At 39.1% G+C, this 22,916-nt stretch overlaps 1 protein-coding gene across 12 annotated transcripts; it reads right to left on the reverse strand.

Annotated features, from left to right (window-relative positions):
- Positions 1–6,096: 6,096 nt before the first annotated feature.
- Positions 6,097–22,866, reverse strand: LOC118412625. Of its 12 annotated transcripts, none has more exons than XM_035815609.1 (15): positions 22,806–22,866; positions 18,932–19,010; positions 17,970–18,200; positions 16,256–16,282; positions 15,663–15,899; positions 15,037–15,063; positions 14,444–14,680; positions 13,626–13,913; positions 13,024–13,083; positions 11,615–11,851; positions 10,971–10,997; positions 10,385–10,621; positions 9,565–9,852; positions 8,468–8,755; positions 6,097–7,175 (listed from the first exon to the last, which is right to left on the reverse strand). In XM_035815609.1, the coding sequence occupies exons 2-15, from the start codon at positions 18,996–18,998 to the stop codon at positions 7,024–7,026; spliced, it is 2,403 nt and encodes an 800-aa protein (XP_035671502.1). In that variant the 5' UTR covers positions 18,999–19,010; positions 22,806–22,866; the 3' UTR covers positions 6,097–7,023. The 12 variants fall into 12 exon arrangements, with proteins under 12 accessions (XP_035671502.1, XP_035671499.1, XP_035671497.1 ...); XM_035815606.1 differs by lacking the exon at positions 22,806–22,866 and adding an exon at positions 19,360–19,466 and having other exon boundaries at positions 13,626–13,910; XM_035815604.1 differs by lacking the exon at positions 22,806–22,866 and adding an exon at positions 19,360–19,466 and having other exon boundaries at positions 13,024–13,080.
- Between the last annotated feature and the right edge of the window lie 50 nt (positions 22,867–22,916).

Here is a 22,916-nt window from a genome sequence, read left to right on the forward strand (position 1 = left end):
AGGGGGGGGGGGGGGGGCGAAAACGCTCATAAAGGGGAGCGAAAACACCAGTGATCTCGCCCCTCGGGGGGAGGGGCGAAACCCCGGGGGGGGGGGCAGATCGCTGTCACACCGGCACGTTTACGACGATTTCTCTAACCATACTGATTTGACAAATTATCAACGCATCATTTTCTCCAGTTACATGTTGCTGTTATAACTTACCCTTGCCACTTCTTCTGTGTAACTTTTCTGCCACTCTTGTCCTGCTAAAGGCGTAATATTGTAATTGCAACACGCCGCGGAATTTCACGGCGAAAGAGCGCGTGACTGTGGTTGGGAGGGGGTTAAAAATACCGGCAGGAAGAAACACGGCACAATTAACTGTCGCTATGTACCTTTATACATCCTCTGCTGTTCCTTCCCTTTCTGTTAGTAAATGCATAAAACATAAACCTGCATGAGCATACAAAATGTCATGAGAAAACGGACGTATACTGTCAAGAATTTTCATTTAACTTTTGGGCGTCACAACCGCTATGACGTAACACTTTACTGCTAGCGTAGATATAAAAATGGCGGGAAAATGGCTGCGTACGTACAATTTTGCCCATTCAGTTGTAGATCCAGGTTCTTCACACTTTTACATGAGTTGTAGGTCTCCAACAGAAATTTATTGGGTGGGCCGACTACTCACTCTGGCCGACCACTCACTTTAGCCGATTACTCTCAATGAGATCTCAACTCCATCCTGAAAACTCGCGAGGGGACAGGGATGCTGGAAGTCTGTCAGGGCATTGTACAGCAGTGCTACTGAACAACCCTCTGATGTAATATATCTAGACACACTGCTGCAGGTATGTCTGAATACAAAGAGCTTGCTGTCCTGATTTTTTAAAAAAACTTTAATTTCTTTATTCAGTAGACACATTCTTCATTGGACTTTCCTTCCTTTTCATACTTTGATTGGACAGTTAATAGAATTTTTTGTTCAATCACTGACTACTTTTTAAAGGTAAATACGCATACCTTCAAATTTTACCCCTAAAAAGTAGTCACTCAGATTGAAGAAAGATCCTATTAACTGTGTACATATGTGACTGATGCATCTCTTCAACGATAATCGATTGGACAGACATGTGTACCTGATGAGACATTGATGAAATAAGTAATGTTTGAAGTATGATATGGTTATATGTTTATCTTCAGGCTGTTAAAGTCAGGAGAAAGTTTTCGTTTACTGTCCTTTGGTCCTCATTAGCCACACTGATGTGGTGTTATGGTAGATTTGTTGTCATCTGACAACTTGTGTTTGCAGGTACAGGTGACCCTAAAGCCCTGACATTATCCCACCCATGGAGATGTCATGTCAAGCTGAACATTTTCCACAACCACCAACGGTTTACCAAAGGATTAGCCACAAAGCATCATCAACTGTATGGTTCCTTTTGCTCAAAACTGAGTACAGTAGAAGATAGTTAATTGCACAACAGATTACCGCACACTTCTGTTAATTGCATGGAATCTCCAAATCCTACATGGTGGTGCGGTCCAGCAAAACGGATAAATTTGAATAAAATACGCTGGGAAATGGGGTGTGAAATTAAATGGCTTCTGCTGTAGCTGCCTTTTTGTGTTAGTACGGTAACACATATTGCATTCCTTTTGATTGATATTGAAAACACTAGGATTTTTAATGTGTGGTCATGATATGTGAATAGAAAATTTTAAATTGTCTTTTTACTATCTACTGTAATTACAATTTCAAATCTAACTTCTGTCACGTAATTGTAGGAAAGTAACAAGGATTTAAGGACCATATTGTGGAAATGCATATAATGTGATTTCTGTAAAGAAGCCTCACCAATATTTGTAACTGTATCTATATCTATGGTCTATACTGTATATCTTTTCCATTACATGAAAAAGAATTTCTCATGTAAATCTTTAAGTGAAAAATCTAGATAGAACAATGTCATTTCTTAGGGTAAGTCAGAGACAAAAAGGATGTAACGTTCCCGTTCCCTAGCTTTTATCTCTCTCATTATTATTTTAAATCTTTATGATTAGAGATAGTGTCCATTCTTGAAGCTGAAAGATATATCATTTGTAGCACTAGCTTTCTATGTTGCAACGTTATGTTTTAAATCATTATGATTAGAGACAGTATCCATTTCAAGCACTAGCTTCTATATCTTCCCCGACAGTGTTTTAGAGAGATTATCTCTACTTGGTGCTGAAAGAGACATCATTCACAGGACTAGCTTTCACATGTTTACACATAGTGGTATTCTTTTTATTGCTGTAAACAACATGAAAACAAAATCATGAATACAAGTGGCTGTTCACTTCACAAGATGTGTTTGTCATCGCTGTAAATATGCTATGAAAGTTGCAATTGAATACAGAGTTTAGCTCTTTCCTTAGCTCTTTCCCCCTCTCAGCTCTTCTCCTTTGTTCATTGTTCATTAACTCCTTTAGTTCTTAACATTCAATGCAACAACTAATCTTCCAGGAGTAATACACATAATATTTGGACACATACAGTTTGCAACATACACACATACAACATGTCAATAAAACTCATTAAACAAAACGCATGTGCCTTATCCAAAAATCATCAAGCCCCTCATGTGTCTTTAGCTAAGTCTCGCATATGTTTCACCAGCTGCCGTCTGAAAATCCTGGATGTGTTCGCAGTTTGCAGCTCATGTAATAGTTTGTTCCAATCTGTTGCTGCTCTATATGTGAATGATTTTTTCAGGCTGTTTGTTTTTGGTTTTTCAGTTCTTAAGTTTTGCCGTGCCGCGTGTCTTGTATGATAACTATGCTGGCCCGATACCAAATGTAGTCTACTGTACAATAAAGACGGCTCCCTGGCAAGGAGTACCTTGTGAAATGTACACATGCTGCTTACATAGAGTCTTTCGCTTACTGTCAACCATGATAAGACATTGTGCATATGCTTGATCGGGGTGCGGTTGGTTCCCAAGGTAAGTCTGCCTGCTTTATTCTGCATCACTTGTAGTGCGGTGATGTTCTTTTGTGTAGTAGAAGCCCAAACCGCTGCACAGTAGTCAAGATGTTGCAAGGTAAGTGTTTCTGTTAACATTTTTACTAAGGACTGATCCAAGTATGCAAGACTCCTTCTGATGGCGCCCAGGGACCTAGTCATTTTCTTTAACGTTTCTTCTTTCTTTCCCTCTCTTTCCCCCTCCTTCCCTCTTCCTTTTTTTTACCACCTCGAAGCAGTCCTTTATGCCCCTCGCAGAGTCGGGCCGGGATTTGTCTGCATTGGTTATCAGTAGGTAATCAACAAGTCCAATTGAATAGGATTTTTTTTTTCCATAAACCCCAGTCCCCTCCTCTTGCAGCCTTAGGGCAATGCCACTTTGTAACAAAAGGAACCTCAGATAATTGATCTTCTTCCATCACGTAAAATTCTTCGCCATGCTTAATTACAGGCCGATCCTAGCGCCACCATGGGAAGCTATTGTTTTGAATGCCAGTCTGTACCGTGACTGATATATCCGTGTTAGAATTCGAACGACACAGTAACTGGAAATGTCGGTCACTTTTCTCCAAGGAGGTGCTATCAGATGTAACTCATGACATCATACCGGTCTCCTTTGATTCAAAGTTGAACTTTTGCACCACCTTGGCTGTACTGTCGTAGATTGCGAATTACCTTGTAGCTTTGGGGCATACATTATGTCAGTTAGCAATCAGCCAAGTGTTACATGAGGCATGCCTGGAGGGACGCTTGTTTTGGAGCTGCAGAACCTAATTTCTCCTGCTCTGACCCTACCAGTACCTTACAGGGACCGAGACCACCCCCCACCCCCACATGGTGCAGCCAACATTTGTTCAAAAGCAACACAATATGTTCCCTCAAACATAGCTAGCATAAGTAAAGAATATGATTGTCATCAAATGTCTGAAAATAGACGGCAGCGGCTGGTAATACTGCATCAAAATGTGTATGATCTATCTATCTATCTATGAATCTACTTATTTATTCATCTATCCATCCATCTGTCTATCTATCAGTCTATCTATTTATTCATCTATCTATGTATCTATCTTCATATATATATATCTATCTCCTTTTTTGTGTGTGTGTGTGAACAGAATAGCTTGAGAAGCCTTAAATGGATCATGATGATCTTTGGTAGTTGTTTAGTGTTATACGTACATGGGCATATACTAGTAATGTAAGTGGCACTTTGATTGGCGGACATAGAATGTTACATTCAACGTAAGGGAAAAGAGCCCTACAATATAGCTAAAATGTTTTATTCTGACGCTTGCGTGAATGTTATCCATCTACATGACCTTAAGAAAATTACCGGAGGGTCAACCTGATGCACTTGTTGCAGTTTTGCATACAGCTGTTAGGCGTCTCTTTTGAGACGTCTTTTAATAGCTGCTTTAGTCGCCAGGCGTCGCTTGGATTGTCGCATTTATACGAGGGGTGTTTAGTATTTTCTACGTCTGGCTCTTTTTCTGTTAAAGCCCATTTCATATAGTTGTCGTCAGTTACATAGTATCGGCGTATTACGCAATCTCAAAACTTTAAATAAAGTACTGGCTATAGCGATATGACAGTTCACCTTCGCACTTTGCATCGTAAAGGTGTAAAAGTAAGGGTAAAGATAATCCCATGTCCTGAAAATGGCCGCCGATTCGGCCGCCGATTCGTCATTAGACAGAGAGTAGCATCCCGTTCAGACACCCATTCGACTTGCTGTACATTGTCTCCTACCACCTGATATGTGTATATGTAAAGATAGATAATATCAAAAAGTAGATTATCAACGATTACATATTGACCGTAATTGACGCCATTACGTTTAAAAGTTGAGAATATACAGTGTCATTTATTTTAATGCTTCATGTACCCCTAGACATTAAACGCTTTGTACGTATAGCAAGGTAGCTAAAGAATTTTTGAAATCCAAACGACTTTCAACAATCACTGAATTACTTATTGAATCAGGATAAAGCATCATAATTACAGCACATTACGTCATCGTGACATCACGACGTCTCAAAGCGAAATGGAACTCTCCGGATCCTTGTTATTCAAGGCTAATCCAACAGTTTCTAAGCCTTGTAGAAACGTAACGAAGTAATTTTTAGCAGTCAAATGGCTTTCTACTCTCTGTCCAAAAGTTTAACTTTGAAATGGAAATGAGTAAAGTAACGTATATTTTGGGATCTTGACACTATTACGTTTGAAAATTAAGAATAAATGTCATTTGTGTAAATACTACATTATGTACCCCCCAAGACATTGAACGCCTTGTAGCAAGGTAGGTTCATAAATTTTAAAATCCAAACAACTTTCAACAATCCCTGAATTACTTATTGAATCAAGATAAAGCATCATAATCACAGCACATTACGTCATCATCACGTCACGACGTCTGAAATCGAAATCTAAATTTCCGGCTTTCCGACATTCGCGGGTAATCAAGAAGTTTCCAAGCCCTGTAGAAACATAACAAAGTAAATTTAACATTCAAATGCCTATCTACTATCTGTCGACGGATTTTACTTCGAAATTCAAGTGAGTAAAGTAACGCACACTTTGAGATGTTGACGCCATTACGTTTAGAAGTTGAGATTTACGTCAATACTACATTATGTACCTCCAAGACATTGAACGCCTTGTAGCAAGGTAGCAAAATGATTTATAATATCCAAACAAATTTCAACAATCACACCTCACGTTATCGTAGTCCCACCCAGAGAGGCCGGCAAATTGTTTCTGAAGATCTTTGATAATTCATAATACAACGTTTAATATGTCCTTAAGTGGTTCCCTACCTCGCCTTGGAGATAATTGTCCCATGTTGCGACCTTATCATTTGTTAGTTTCCCGACAAACCTCTTCCTTGCGTAAGGCACCAGAATTGCACAGTAAGGCCAAGTTGATTTGATTATATCATCAAAATTATATAGAAATTATCATCTCATTAGCTGAGCTATCCACTGGAAATAACCCGAATTACTGACTAGCTTATTCTGTCAATCATTTTGGAAAAAGACCTATTATAGCCAACCATCATTAGCATGACACAAGTTCCAAAATAAAGTACATTAAGCCATGTATTTAAACCGAACACCAACTTTATTATCATTCCACATATTTAAAATGTTCATCAATAGAATTCCATAAGCTGTAAGAAACAGTGTTTAAAGGTTGTATTGAGGGACATGAGATGAGATCATAAAAGAACCTTAACTTCGTTACAAATCGCTTGATAAAAGGTGTTCTTTGACTTTGAGATCATTGTCTTTCAGTTGATTTTTTGTAATATGTGTAATATTATATAAATGTGAAAACGGTAAGGGCGCTCGTGTGTGTGCACGTGCGTGTGTACATAATATATGTATGTAACATCTACTTCCCTAAAAAGCATTTTGTTAGTTGAACCGAATGATTACTGTGACATCCATTTATATTAGAAACCTTTAATTCGACCATTTTTCAAAAACTCTGCTACTTGATCCCCGTAACTTAAACCCACTAGGTTAGAATCTTGTACTTACAACTTTTCTCAAAACTTTGCTACCCCATAACTAAATCTTATTGTGTTAGAAACATGGAAATCAAACATTTTAAAACTCTGCTACTTGAACCCCATAACAAAATCTTATTAGGTTAGAAACATGTAAATCAAACTTCTCTCAAACCTTTGCTACTTGGGCCCCATAACTAAATCTCAGTCGGTTAGAAGCATGTAATTCTAATCTGTCTCGTCTTCTGTGCTCCATTCTCAAATCTAAAATGGCACCTACAATATGCCTCAAGCGATCGAAACACCTGTATTTATGTTTTACACATTAAATTACTATCGACTCGTCCGTCCTTCTTTGCAAGTTTTGCTCTTTCACATGAGTTGTTCTGTCATTTGTTTATGTTCCCAATGACAAGGATAACAAAGGGTTGTGTGGAGTCATAAATGACCAGTTCCGATAAGCTTATTGCTAGTTATAGGATAGTCGCTTGAGAGTTGAGGCGCGTTTGGATGACTTTCACTCGTCATCTTCAGCCGCCATGCCGACGTCTTCTCCCATGTCTTCCAGCTCCCTGGTCTCCTGCTCGATCTCGGCTACCTCCTCCAAATCCAGCAAGACGTCGCGTAAGCCTTGCAGGGTCTCCCTCGCCTCAACCATACGTTTGGAAGCTGCCAAAATATCATTCTTATTGAAATCACAAAAGTACATTTACACAACTTGATTGATACCTTAACTTCAAATAAATACATAGACATACTAGCTAAACGCTTAAGGAAGCCAGAAATAATAAAGGACATATCTATAAAAAACAGAAATTAGAAAAAAATGGAAAAGAAAGCCTGCTACACGCTCCCAGCCAGTACCTACAAACAACCTGGAAGTTAAAGTATGCGCATTCTAGGACCAGTAGTTTATATTACATGCGTTGTTAAGTTTATTCTGATTGATTTGTTGCAGGACTCCCTTGGAAATGATTTGTTGACAACTAAAGCGACCATCATTTAAAACTGATGGAGAAAAAATAAAACAAAACTAGAGTTCGACGAACACATCCCTTCGTCAAATGATGATGCCTTTATTCAAAACTTTAAGGTCTTATTCATGTATTCCTAAATAGTACGTACCCCAATATCAAATGACTGCATAAATGCGTTTTTTTTGCAATAAATTGACACTTTTGGCTCCCATACACTGGTTGTACAACCAAATGACCTATAGTTTGGTAAAGGGGTGCACTAGATATTTATTTAAATGACCCATGTGTAATTCTTAGCATGAAACACATCGAAGTGATTTTTGTGGGCATTTTCTAATGGCCACAGGGGTCAATAACCTCAACGTTGTTGACCCCATTTTGAGGCTTTCTCAGATGGAGACCTGTAGGTCTATATAACTTGAATTAAAACGGTAACAAATCGTTAGCCTTAATCAATACCATGAGGCGGATTTGGCAGCCAATCAACGAGCCTGGTGTTGGTTGTAAGAGTCCATTCTTACACGGAGGGGTTAAGTTTTTTTTATTATTTTTTTTATCTTTGGACTGGTGATAATGTAAAGTCTTTTAGTGGCTGTATTTTTGGACGTATTTTGAAATTTTACATGGGGTGTTCTGAAAGAGTCCATTCTTGCACACACACACACACAATGTGTGTTGGCATCCATCTGTCTCGGAAGACAAAAGTATGCAGACAGTTACTCGCCGCCGTGTGTTAGTTTAGGCGACCCGTCTGCCTGGCCTGCACGTGATAGTTTCTCGCCGTCGTGGCTTAGGCGACGCGTCTGCCTGGCCTGCACAACACACACACACACACACTCACATTCATATATATATATATATACATAAAACGAACTTTCTTGACGGAACAGCAGGTCCAGTTTTGTTGATACGGTATGCTGTCAATTTTGTCATCAAAATGTCACATTGAACAAGTTGTCATGCTTGTGTGATGTTGGTACTTACGGATGCAGGTAGAGCTCACTTCCAGGTACTTGTGCGTGCCCACACAAGGATCCCCGAACACGCTGTTGGAGGCCGACACAGAGCAAGTGGACTTCCCCTGGCAGCTGGTCCTGACCCGAGCCAGGCTGGTGGAGCTGCGGCAGTTGGTGGTGCGGATGGGACCGCTGGGGCAAACCGCCCGTGTGGTCCTGCCGTACAGGGCAGACACGATGTTGATCTGTTGTCCAGCAGGACAACTGATGCTCAGCCTTTGGTTTTCACACACGCGACGGGTCCCCGAGGGTCCTGCTACAAAGAATAGTCAAGAAAAGTCAACAACTGAAAGAGAATACACATTGAAAGAAGCATGGCTCTGTTGCAAGCAAATTGCTAACTTGGCGCATCATGGTACTTTACTCTGATGTATGATATGTAGCGCTGAATGAAACGCAATCGTATTACCTTTTGCAATGACATAGATATCATAAATCTAGTTGTCACAGATCAGGTGGTACTGCTGGAGGTGATTGTGGTACCGCTAGAGGTGCTGCTAATATTCATGTAGAACAAAATGTAGCGATATGAGAGTGGTTTCCTCATGGTAAAAATGTTATTTTTCTTACATAGCTAACTGGTAACATTAACACCACTCCAACGTTTCCATGGAACGCTTGCCATCCTCCAGACATTACAGACTTTGCATGATGTACAAAATGACAGATAAGCAGTTTGACGTACCATCTGATTAAATTATCTAATATAATACCAGCTCAGAAACGAAACGAACAAGAACTGAGTAATGTTGTCAGGTACCAGAGTTACCGACATGGCATCATTCCAGTGTCGACATGTCAAAACAAAGGGGTAACCATTATCCGCTGTTTTCAAAAGCAGGTCATTTATCGAAAATTAAATTGTTTCAAGCACACACTCTCAATCATATATATATATATATATATATATATATATATATATATATATATATATATATACACACACAAAACGAACTTTCTTGACGGAACCGCAGGTTCAGTTTTGTTGATACGGTATGCTGTCAATTTTGTCATCAAAATCTCACATTGAACAAGTTGTCATGCTTGTGTGATGTTGGTACTTACGGATGCAGGTAGAGCTCACTTCCAGGTACTTGTGCGTGCCCACACAAGGATCCCCGAACACGCCGTTGGAGGCCGCCATAGAGCAAGTGGACTTCCCCTGGCAGCTGGTCCTGACCCGAGTCAGGCTGGTGGAGCTGAGGCAGTCGATGGTGCGGATGGGGCCGCTGGGGCAAACCGCCCGTGTGGTCCTGCCGTACAGGGCAGACACGATGTTGATCTGTTGTCCAGCAGGACAACTGATGCTCAGCCTTTGGTTTTCACACACGCGACGGGTCCCCGAGGGTCCTGCTACAAAGAATAGTCAAGAAAAGTCAACAACTGAAAGAGAATACACATTGAAAGAAGCATGGCTCTGTTGCAAGCAAATTGCTAAATTGGCGCATCATGGTACTTAACTTTGATGTATGATATGTAGCGCTGAATAAAACGCAATCGTATCAAGAGCTAAGAGCTAAACAAACTAAGAGCTGATACACGGCAAATAAAAGAGAAATTATTTGATATATATAAAGAATATTGGTCCAATGGTATATGGCAAAAGCCCAAACTTAGAACATACAGATTGTTTAAGGATACCTATTGTACAGACCGTTATGTAACCAAGTTACCGACATGGCATCATTCCAGTGTCGACATGTCAAAACAAAGGGGTAACCATTATCCGCTGTTTTCAAAAGCAGGTTATTTATGGAAAATTTAATTGTTTCGAACGGTTTTTCTTAAAATCTTGCAGTCTGAATAAATTTCGTAGACCCTTAAAATCACCAACGGATATAGGTTACCCCGCGGATAAAGGTGAACTTGGAATTAATGCTCCAACCTTGAATCCGATCGTACATGTTGCCAATGGGTGTAGATATTTTCTCCTCATCAGTACAGATCTTGTTTATGAGAAAGCATGTTTTGTGTATGCTGTACTGGAATGACTTGCAGTCAGGGTTGTCACAGCACGCTTTAGAACAGGCATCGGCAGAACCAGCCTTAGATCTGCTTAGGTAATTTTTTCTTCCCGAACAATGAGTTCGGGGGACGTGGCGAAACGCTGATAGTCCACAACCTTGGGGAATAGAAAATAGTACTTTGTTCAATACATTCATACTACATATATTCAGGGTTTAGAATTTATCATAAGACCTTTAATTGGGATGTAAACTCTATGGGCAGGTTTGTCACAATTGCAAGTACAGTAATTCACTTTACTTTGGGAACTAGTTTTGTACAAGGCAGGCGGTTATAAAGTTTGTATAGAATATGCAAAATACAATAGTCTCAGAAGTCTCATTAATTATCGACAACAACCAAAACTCACAGTATTATTTACCAATTTACCATATTGAAACATCACTATGTGCAATGTATACAGGATGAATATGAAAGCAATGCACGAAGAATAAAAAAGGTACTACCTGCTGATGCTTGTGGTTTTGCTTCTCCTGTTAAACACACGTATAGTTTATCAGAGTCAATTATGTACAGTAGTCCATGAAAAGATAGGTCGGGTTCACTTTTATATGGCACAGGAAGACAAAAAGCTCCATTTTTCTACAATTTTGTTTGGTTAGAAATTTAATGATGAATATAAAAAAGGAAATACTAAATATGCTATTTATATCATATTTGCTATATGATTTATGACATATGATAGCATAACCAAGCTGTTTTGTTTTGTTTAAAAGCATAAAATATGTAAAATACAGGTAGTAACAGTAATATCAATATAAAAAGATGTAGGAAACGTGGTCACAGCATCATTCCACTGTACATGTTAAAATACATTGTTGAAATGTACCTTGAAGAAATGTACATAAGCTTACGATACAGAAAAAATTGGAGTAACCTATATCCGTTGTATTTAAAAGTAAGTTACTTAGGAATAATATCAAGTAAACTGAGAGACCTCTGAGAAACTGAAAGACCTTTGTTAGGGTTAGACATTATCCGCCGGATAATGGGGTAAACATTATCCGCCGTTTTCCGTCGTAGACTTAAAATCACCAACGGATATAGGTTACCCCGCGGATAAAGGTGAACTTGGAATTAATGCTCCAACCTTGAATCCGATCGTACATGTTGCCAATGGGTGTAGGCTTTTTCTCCTCATCAGTACAGATCTTGTTTATGAGAAAGCATGTTTTGTGTATGCTGTACTGGAATGACTTGCAGTCAGGGTTGTCACAGCACGCTTTAGCACAGGCATCGGCAGAACCAGCCTTATGTCTGCTTAGGTAATTTTTTCTTCCCGAACAATGAGTTCGGGGGACGTGGCGAAACGCTGATAGTCCACAACCTTGGGGAATAGAAAATAGTACTTTCTTCAATACATTCATACTACATATTATATACAGGGGTTAGAATGTATCATAAGACCTTTAATTGGGATGTAAACTTTATAGGCAGGTTTGTCACAATTGCAAGTACAGTAATTCACTTTACTTTGGGAACTAGTTTTGTACAAGGCAGGCGGTTATTTAGCCTTTGTATGGAATATGCAAAAATACAATAGTCTCAGAAGTCTCATTAATTATCGACAACAACCAAAACTCACAGTATTATTTACCAATTTACCATATTGAAACATCACTATGTATATACCCAAAATCATGATGATCCGTCAACATGTTCTCGAGTTACTCTTGTCCAAAGTTTGGAAGGAAGTCGGTGCCTGCAGATCCAAAAAAAGACGCTAGGGGGTCCAAACTCACAGCACTTACTCTCTGACCCAAGGGCTATCTACCAATGAAAATCATGACCATAGTATGTTTAGAACACGAGGTGTGAAAATCGGATGTTTTGCTGCAGTACCTAAGGGAGCCGCTTGGGGGCCCATTATTGAACTTGACCTTCGTTTTTTCTGAGCCTTATCCACCTACTAAATATTATCAGGATCCATTGAAGGCTTTTCGAGTTATGCTGTACACAAAAAAAGCGGGCGGACACATTCGGAGCGGCTACCGCCCTGACGGAAAAAGGCTACGCCAACCTTTTTCGAAAACGACCTTCCTTTCTTCAACCGCTACTCAAATACCAAATATTATTAAAATCTATACGCAGCTTATCGAGTTATATGCTGTTGACCTGTATATAGGGACACAACACGAGGCCTTAACCAAAAATATAACCTTCTTGGCGAAGGTAATAAATAGCCCAAAGTTAAAGCATGCACAAACCAGGAAGAGCCTACACACAACTACATGCGCATTCCAAGAAGAGCTTGCACACAACTTGGAGTTAAAACATGCACGTATACTAGGATCTAGAAAGAGCATATATACAAGTTAAAGTCGTCCTAGCTCAAGTCATTTGCCAATTATACGGCGTCATAGTTCGTGCGTGCACTTTTAGCACGGCCCCCCACCCTCGAGAAATTAAGGTGAACTTTCTCTGCTCAAATGAATGGGTTTACTGAAACATGTTTTTGTGTAATTCATGTTTTGGGTGGAATGAGAAAGATGGCCTTACCTGGTGCACGTGATGCTGGTGGTGCTACTGCAGGTCCTTGTGGTACCGCTGGAGGTGCTAATATTCATGTAGAACAAAATGTAGCGATATGAGAGTGGTTTCCTCATGGTAAAAATGTTATTTTTCTTACATAGCTAACGGGTAACATTAACGCCTCTCCAACGTTTCAATGGACCGCTTGCCATCCTTCAGACATTACAGACTTTGCATGATGTACAAAATGACAGATAAGCAGTTTGACGTACCATCTGATTAAATTATCTAATACCAGCTCAGAGATGAAACGAACAAGAACTGAGTAATGTTGTCAGGTACCAGAGTTACCAACATGGCATCATTCCAGTGTCGACATATCAAAACAAAGGGGTAACCATTATCCGCTGTTTTCAAAAGCAGGTTATTTATCGAAAATTAAATTGTTTCAAGCACACACTCACAATCATATATATATATATATATATATATATATATATATACATACATAAAACGAACTTTCTTGACGGAACCGCAGGTTCAGTTTTGTTGATACGGTATGCTGTCAATTTTGTCATCAAAATCTCACATTGAACAAGTTGTCATGCTTGTGTGATGTTGGTACTTACGGATGCAGGTAGAGCTCACTTCCAGGTACTTGTACGTGCCCACACAAGGATCCCCGAACACGCCGTTGGAGGCCGCCATAGAGCAAGTGGACTTCCCCTGGCAGCTGGCTCTGACCCGAGCCAGGCTGGTGGAGCTGCGGCAGTTGGTGGTGCGGATGGGGCCGCTGGGGCAAACCGCCCGTGTGGTCCTGCCGTACAGGGCAGACACGATGTTGATCTGTTGTCCAGCAGGACAACTGATGCTCAGCCTTTGGTGTTCACACACGCGACGGGGCCCCGAGGGTCCTGCTACAAAGAATAGTCAAGAAAAGTCAACAACTGAAAGAGAATACACATTGAAAGAAGCATGGCTCTGTTGCAAGCAACTTGCTAACTTGGCGCATCATGGTACTTTACTTTGATGTATGATATGTAGCGCTGAATGAAACACAATCGTATCAAGAGCTAAGAGCTAAACAAACTAAGAGCTGATACACGGCAAATAAAAGAGAAATTATTTGATATATATAGAGAAGATTGGTCCAATGGTATATGGCAAAAGCCCAAACTTAGAACATACAGATTGTTTAAGGATACCTATTGTACAGACCGTTATGGAACCAAGTTACCGACATGGCATCATTCCAGTGTCGACATGTCAAAACAAAGGGGTAACCATTATCCGCCGTTTTCAAAAGCAGGTTATTTATCGAAAATTAAATTGTTTCGAACGGTTTTTCTTAAAATCTTGCAGTCTGAATAAATGTCGTAGACTTAAAATCACCAACGGATATAGGTTACCCCGCGGATAAAGGTGAACTTGGAATTAATGCTCCAACCTTGAATCCGATCGTACATGTTGCCCATGGGTGTAGGCTTTTTCTCCTCATCACTACAGATCTTGCTTATGAGATAGCATCTGTTGTGTATGCTGTACTGGAATGACTTGCAGGCAGGGTTGTTACAGCACGCTTTAGCACAGGCATCGGCAGAACCAACTTGGGGTCTGTCTACGAGATTCTCATATCCCGGACAATGAGTTTGGGGGACGTGTTGAAACGCTGATAGTCCACAACCTTGGGGAATAGAAAATAGTACTTTCTTCAATACCTTCATGCTATATATATACATGGGCTAGAATTTTCATAAGAAATTGGACCTTTAATTGGGATGTAAACTTTATGGGCAGGTTTGTTACAATTGCAAGTACAGTAATTCACTTTACTTTGGGAACTAGTTTTGTACAAGGCAGGCGGTTATAAAGTTTGTATAGAATATGCAAAATACAATAGTCTCAGAAGTCTCATTAATTACTGACAACAACCAAAACTCACAGTATTATTTACCAATTTACCAAATTGAAACATCACTATGTGCAATGTATACAGGATGAATATGAAAGCAATGCACGGAGAATGAAAAAAGGTACTACCTGCTGATGCTTGTGGTTTTGCTTCATCTGTTAAACACACGTATAGTTTTTTAGAGTCAGTTTTGTACAGTAGTCTATGCAAAGATAGGTTGGGTTCACTTTTATATGGTACAGGAAGACAAAAAGCTCCATTTTTCTACAATTTTGTTTGGTTAGAAATTTAATGATGAATATAAAAAAGGAAATACTAAATATGCTATTTATATCATATTTGCTTTATGATTTAAGATTAGTTAGCAAAACCAAGGTGTTTGTTTTGTTTTGTTTAAAAGCATAAAATATGTAAAATACAGGTAGTAACAGTAATATCAATATAAAAAGATGTAAGGAAACGTGGTCACAGCATCATTCCACTGTACATTTTTACATTGTTGAAACTTGAAATGTACCTTGAAGAAATGTATGTAAGATTACGATACAGAAAAAAATGGAGTAACCTATATCCGTTGTATTTAAATGTAAGTTACTTAGGAATGATATCAGGTAAACTGAGAGAGGTTTCAAACTGCAATATTTTGAATAAATTATAGTTTTATCAACTGTCGTTAACTTGATACCCCGTTTATAAATACAACGGATATAGGTTACCCCGCGGATAAAGGTAAACTTGGAATTAATGCTCCAACCTTGAATCCGATCGTACATGTTGCCCATGGGTGTAGGCTTTTTCTCCTCATCACTACAGATCTTGCTTATGAGATAGCATCTGTTGTGTATGCTGTACTGGAATGACTTGCAGGCAGGGTTGTTACAGCACGCTTTAGCACAGGCCTCGACAGAACCAACTTGGGGTCTATCTACGAGATTCTCATATCCCGGACAATGAGTTTGGGGGACGTGTTGAAACGCTGATAGTCCACAACCTTGGGGAATAGAAAATAGTACTTTCTTCAATACCTTCATGCTATATATATACATGGGCTAGAATTTTCATAAGAAATTGGACCTTTAATTGGGATGTAAACTTTATGGGCAGGTTTGTTACAATTGCAAGTACAGTAATTCACTTTACTTTGGGAACTAGTTTTGTACAAGGCAGGCGGTTATAAAGTTTGTATAGAATATGCAAAATACATTAGTCTCAGAAGTCTCATTAATTACTGACAACAACCAAAACTCACAGTATTATTTACCAATTTACCAAATTGAAACATCACTATGTGCAATGTATACAGGATGAATATGAAAGCAATGCACGAAGAATAAAAAAAGGTACTACCTGCTGATGCTTGTGGTTTTGCTTCACCTGTTAAACACACGTATAGTTTTTACCTCCATGAAAAAATGGAGGTATAGTTTTGAGTGTGTCTGTGTGTGTGTGTGTCTGTGTGTGTGTCTGTCTGTGTGTCCGCATATTGTGGTCAGCATAACTTGAGAATCTCTTGATTGACTACGATGATATTTGGTATGTGTGTAGGGGTTGGGAAGACGAAGGTCAAGGCCAATTTTGGGCCCCCTGGTGTGTGACCTTGGTACTGCAGCGCAACTTCCGGTTTTGCTATCTCGGTGTTCTGAACATGCTATGGTCAAGATTTTTAAGTATTAGATAGCTCTTGTGCTCAGGAAAAAATGACATAAGTTTGGGCCCCCTAGCGTCTAGTTTTGGGATAGCAGGGGCATTTTTGTCAAAAACTTCTGACGAGGATAACTCAAGAAGGGAATAACGGATTTTCATGATTTTTGGTATGTAGGTACCTTAGACAATGTTGTACAAGATAAAATACTAATTATGCAAAATAGGAGTACATTTGCATAATTAATGAGAATATTCTATCATAGCAGTTTTTTCAATGTATCTCTTGTCCCGGACGTGATATGGTCGTGACATTTGGGTGGTAGATAGCTTTTAGCGTCATGACAAAGTGGGGCAAGTTTCAGTCCCCTAACATTCAATTGTGGAACTGCAGGGGCGTTTTTGTCAAGACACTCCAAAGAGGATAACTGCAGAAAGGAACGACGGATTGCCTGCATTTTAGGCATGCAGGTAGCTTAGGCAGAGATTTTCATAATGATATACATGTTATGCAAATGATGACTGAATTTGCATAATTAATGAGGAAATTGTACAGTTCCATTGTTTTCAATAACTGGACCTCAATACATGTAACACATGTTAATTATGATTGGTGGAATATAAGCAGATACCAAATATGGTAATATGGAACTTATTTGCATAATTTATGTAAAAATTGCAAAACATTTTTATGATTAATAATGGGAATTTTATAATTGTGACATGTGAACGTTAGTCAATGATTAACAACACAATGCATACATTATGTTAATGTCTTAGTCAATTGCATGAAATTTACGAAAGCTTTAAATTTTCATGGAGGTATGAGGTCGCCGAACTCTAGTTTAGAGTCAGTTTTGTACAGTAGTCTATGCAAAGATAGGTTGGGTTCACTTTTATATGGTACAGGAAGACAAAAAGCTCCATTTTTCTACAATTTTGTTTGGTTAGAAATTTAATGATGAATATAAAAAAGGAATTACTAAATATTTTATCTATATCATATTTGCTTTATGATTTAAGATTAGTTAGCAAAACCAAGCTGTTTGTTTTGTTTTGTTTAAAAGCATAAAATATGTAAAATACAGGTAGTAACAGTAATATCACTATAAAAAGATGTAGGAAACGTGGTCACAGCATCATTCCACTGTACATTTTTACATTGTTGAAACTTGAAATGTACCTTGAAGAAATGTATGTAAGATTACGATACAGAAAAAAATGGAGTAACCTATATCCGTTGTATTTAAAAGTAAGTTACTTAGGAATAATATCAAGTAAACTGAGAGAGGTTTCAAACTGCAATATTTTGAATAAATTATAGTTTTATCAATTGTCGTTAACTTGATACCCCGTTTATAAATACAACGGATATAGGTTACCCCGCGGATAAAGGTAAACTAGCTGTTGATGCTCCAACCTTGAATCCGATCGTACATGTTGCCATGCGGTATAGACAACTTCTCCTCATCAGTACAGATCTTGCTTATCAGAAGGCAGAAGTTGTGTGTGCTGTACTGGAATGACTTGCAGGCAGGGTTGTCACAGCACGCTTGAGCACAGGCATCGGCAGAACCAACGTTCGGTCTGTCTACTACATCTCCCCGACAATGAGTTCCGGGGACGTGGCGAAACGCTGATAGTCCACAACCTTGGGGAATAGACAATAGTAAACCTTGAAACTAGAGCGTGGACATCAAGGATGTCATCATGGGTCACAATGGATTCAATAGATAATGGTATTTGCTTCAAATATTTCATACTACATATATAGAATATATCATAAGAAATAAGCCCTCCAATATTGGGATGTGAAAACATTTGTCGCAATTGCAAATAATTTACTTTACTTTGGGAACCAGTTCTGTACATGTAGGCAAGCGGGTAGAACCACTCACAAAGGGAAGGACCCCTATTTTCTATGCGTGTGGGTTCTAAACATTATTCAGACGGGTGTGTTTTTTTTTTGGGGGGGGGGGGTTCTGAGGCCTGCAACAACTTTAAAGTCGTATCACTTTTTGGATTCCCAGAGGATGCAATCCATATAATCAAATCAATATGGCCAAATCAAGAAATAAAAGTGCGATTACAGTGCAGTACTAGAATATGAACGTACCGTGCACCAGAAAATCGTCCTGCATGCCGATTTTAGCTTCTCATAAATAAATAAATAAATAATAACATAAAAGTAGTTTCGGGTCAAGACCTTAAACGTACATTGTGAAATGTCCATCCTCGCAATGGGTGATTTTTTTTTTCAAATTCAATTTTGGAACAGTCCATTTTTGTATAAGGAGAAGGGCGGAGTGAAAATTGCTGAATTAGCTCATAAGCAAATACCGGCCTTTCTAGTTTATATATGCACTGATAACATGTCCTTACCTTGGCCTCTCGCTGTGTCCGCCAGTAACACCAGGAAAAGGGTCAAACAGGCCCAACGGGGATCCATTCTGTTCACCTGCTGCAAAACAAAGCGTAAACATCTTGGAATTTCGCACGGAAATTTCCAGTAAAACAGAGAAAGAAAGAAGAACATGTGATGAAGGATATCGAATAGTAGTAGTAACATCTGTGTACTTCTTACTGAAAGAGATGGTGAAGTTTCATTCGTAAACGACCAACCAACAAAGGTCCAAACGTTGTCTCGATTTTTTCCCGAGCTGCGGCGAGCATGATAACTAGCCACTATTAGCACTAAACAAAAATAGTGGCCACCATCTACTTCTAAATACTAGTCTTACCCCATCCCATTCAGATAACCACATCTGGGGCAAATCAGGGTGGACATATTGCAAAGGGGACTTACTTACCAAGAGCATGAAGAACCAAGAGTAGAAAACGCGGCCTTATTGAAGAGATCTAAAACATCAACTGGTCATGTTTGTCTGTGGAATAGAATTTATTTCGTACGCGTAGTTGTCTTATAATTGTCTTATTTTCTGTAGTCTCTGTGTAGTGGGTATGCCAAGCCACACCCATGTCATGATATCCGATTTTATCTAGTCCTCCGAGGCCAGTTGTTTTTTGTCCAATTTTGTCAATAATTCTCTTCGCCAAGAAGAGTATGAGATTGCTTGACTTGGGTCTGTATGTAGGTCAACAGCATATAACTCGAGAAATTGTGGATGGAACTTTGTGATTTTTGGTAGGTGTGTAGCAGTTGTCGAAAGGAATGCCAAGTTTGAAAACGGTTTACCTGGCGTTTTCCTACGGTACTGCAGCGAGCTTGGTATGTTTTTTGCGGTTTGTTTTTGGCAGCATAAGTCAAAATCTAGCTGGGCGATTTTCACGAAACTTGGTAGGTGTGTAGCGGTTTTGGAGAGGAAGGTCAAGTGCGAAAATGGTTTACCTGGCTCTTACCTATGGTGCTGTAGCGGGATTTGTATGTAAGTGCGTTTGTCTGTAAGCAAGATAACTCGAGAACCCTTGAATGGATCCTGATTATATTTGTTAGGTGGATTGGGGTTAGGAAAACGAAGGTCAAGTTCGATAATGGGCACCCTAGTGTCTGCCTAAGGTACTGCAGCAAAACTTTTAATTTTGGCACTTCCTGTTCTGGACATGCTGTGGTCATGATTTTTGAGTAGTAGATAGCCCTTGAAACAGAGAGTAAGTGCTGTGAGTTTGGACCCCCTAGCGGCTTTTTGGGAACTGCAGGCACCGATTTCCGTTCAAACTTTGGACGAGGATAACTTGAGAACGTGTAAACAGATCATCAGGATTTTCGGTATGTAGATAGAATGAGTGATGACTTATACAATGTAATACTAATTATGCAAATCAGTAGCTTATTTGCATAATTAATGAGGAAAGTTCATAAATCCATGCCAACAGCATATAACTCAAGAAGCTGTGTATGGATTTTCATGATATTTAGTATTTAAGTAGCGGCTGCGGAAAAGAAGGTTGTGTTCGAAAATAGTTGACGTAGCATTTTCCGTTAGGACGGTAGTGGGCCGAGTGTGTGCGTCCTTTTGTTTGTGGAATGCATAACTCGAGAAGCCTTGAAAAAATCCTGATGATATTTGGTAGGTGGGTAGGGGTCAGGAAAACGAAGATAAATTATGATTGTGGGCCCCCTAGCGGCTTCCTAAGGTACTGCAGCAAAACTTATTAACAGAAATAAACTGTGCTCTATATATCTCATTTTGACCTATATCTATGGACACAGCTGTTATACAGATGGTTTGCTGGAGGACGCCCTTACACTGGGGACAAAGTCTACATTGACAAGCATGAAATTCTGATTGACCAGGGATGCTACCAGGTCATCTGTCAGGTCACAGTCTGGTTTTGGTAATGTTTGTGTGTTTGCATGTGAGGAACACAGTTCATGCAGTCATTTGCTATTTAGTAATACATGAATAAGACCTTAAAGTCTTAAATAAAGGCATGATTATTTGGCGAAGAGATGGGTTCGTTGAACTCTAGTTTTCTTTGAATTTACATGATGAATAAATGAATGAATAGACAATTGATAAAAGGCCACACCTGCCCCTCCGAAGCCAGTTGATTTTTTATGCCAGATCAAGAAGTTTTCTTTCAACTTTCCGAATGTGTCAAAAGCATAGACTAAGGCACATTCAAATATAATTATTTCCTTACACCACCAGCCCTCGTTATCTATGCAGGTGAGCCATAAGTGCTGGTCAGTACAATTATATTCAGTCTTGTTTGTCATCGTGTTCATAAGTTTAAGTAAAATCGATGCGAATTATCAATCTAACAGTAGTTCACCTTTATTCGCGGGTGATCTATATCCGTTGTTAATTTTTGATATAGGGTACTTAGGGATATCACGTCGGCAGACTGAGGTTAAAAATTGTAATATTTTCAAATCATGCAGTTTGAAACCGCCGTCCGACCTGATAGCCCTAATACCCTGTCTTTACAGACAACGGATATAGGTTACCCGGCGGATAAAGGTGAACTAGTGTTAAATGTTGGCAGGCACGTTTGGCAACAAGTTAACTTAAGGCTTGTTTTCTTACAAAGGTATTATTATCCATTAACGAAAATAGTTATTTTCGTTGATTTCCACAAACATGTACTGTGAATGATACATAATAGCCAGTAAATAATCCAGTAAAATGCCAAAAAAAGCGGAAGATTCAAAAGAACACAAATGAAGAATCTATTAGTCGGTATACCATACATTATGTGTTTAGCCATTTGTGCAACCTTCGTTTACCACTTGGACTTCAACGGTAAGCGCGGTTTCAGTTCTGAAGTTTTAGCTATAGGGAGATGTCATCATCTGCATGATCAAACCAACACAAACTTATCCTAGTTCTAGGAATAGAAGCTATTTCTTTCTCATATAGATTGCAAGGTGAACTGTGAAACGTGCTTAGGCGCAACACACCGCCCTTGTACGTAATAAGAAGAAGCTGCGTATGATGCAATGTCTTGTCCACTCACATCGAGATGGTCCCCGGGACATGAAAACATGATAAGTTTTTGTAATTATCTTCCTATATACAGATTATCGAGATAAAAGAAATTTGGCTTTGAACCCGAATCCAAAAGTTTAAATCCTAAACAACAATGCCACGAAACAAACTGTATTGTACCGAGCTTGCTAATACAGTGTGAGTGACAAGAAATGCGGACAGATGATGCTATATTTTCATAGACAGTAGGCAACAAAGACCACAAAACTCAGATCATGTACAAGGTCTTGGAACTGATCGCTTGTGGTTTACAACGTCCCAATATATATATTTGGAAATTGTAGAAATACGAGTCTTTGTCCTGTTTAAGCATTGCTCGTAGGTGACAAACAGAAATCTTACATATTACTTACAGAAATGGGCAGTACAAAATTCGGCTAATTTTTAGTCTGTGGTGTTGGAAATTACAATTAAACTTTGATTCAGAAAGTATCTATATATAGCGTCTCCTTTTCTCTGTTTCATTGTTTGCATCTAAAATACTTCGTAGCTAGTACGGCTTTCCAATAAGCTAATTAGATCGACCTTATATATTATTTAAGCTCCATCTGACTTTCTATTTACAGCGGTTTAAAGAAGCGAGAGAAAGTTGAATTCGTGCATACTAGCATACATTACACGTTGTAGACGTAGACGCACGTAGTAAGATAACACGTTCATACAGCGAAAGTACTTGTACTTAGGTTATCTGGAAGTGCTTAGAGCTTTATCAGATTGGTTTGTACTTAACTTGTGTGAGCAGAAACGTACAATAAAAGGTCTTCATCTTTTAAGAAAATACTTCGCAAAGAATACTTACTTATCTAGAGCAATGAGAACCGAGGAGAGAGTAGAAAACGCGGCCTTGTTGAAGAGATCGAAAACCTCAACTGACCAGGTTTGTCTGCGGAACGGAATTTATTTCGTACCCGGAG

Source organism: Branchiostoma floridae, chromosome 3 (assembly GCF_000003815.2).
Source record: "Branchiostoma floridae strain S238N-H82 chromosome 3, Bfl_VNyyK, whole genome shotgun sequence".
Lineage (NCBI taxonomy): Eukaryota > Metazoa > Chordata > Leptocardii > Amphioxiformes > Branchiostomatidae > Branchiostoma > Branchiostoma floridae.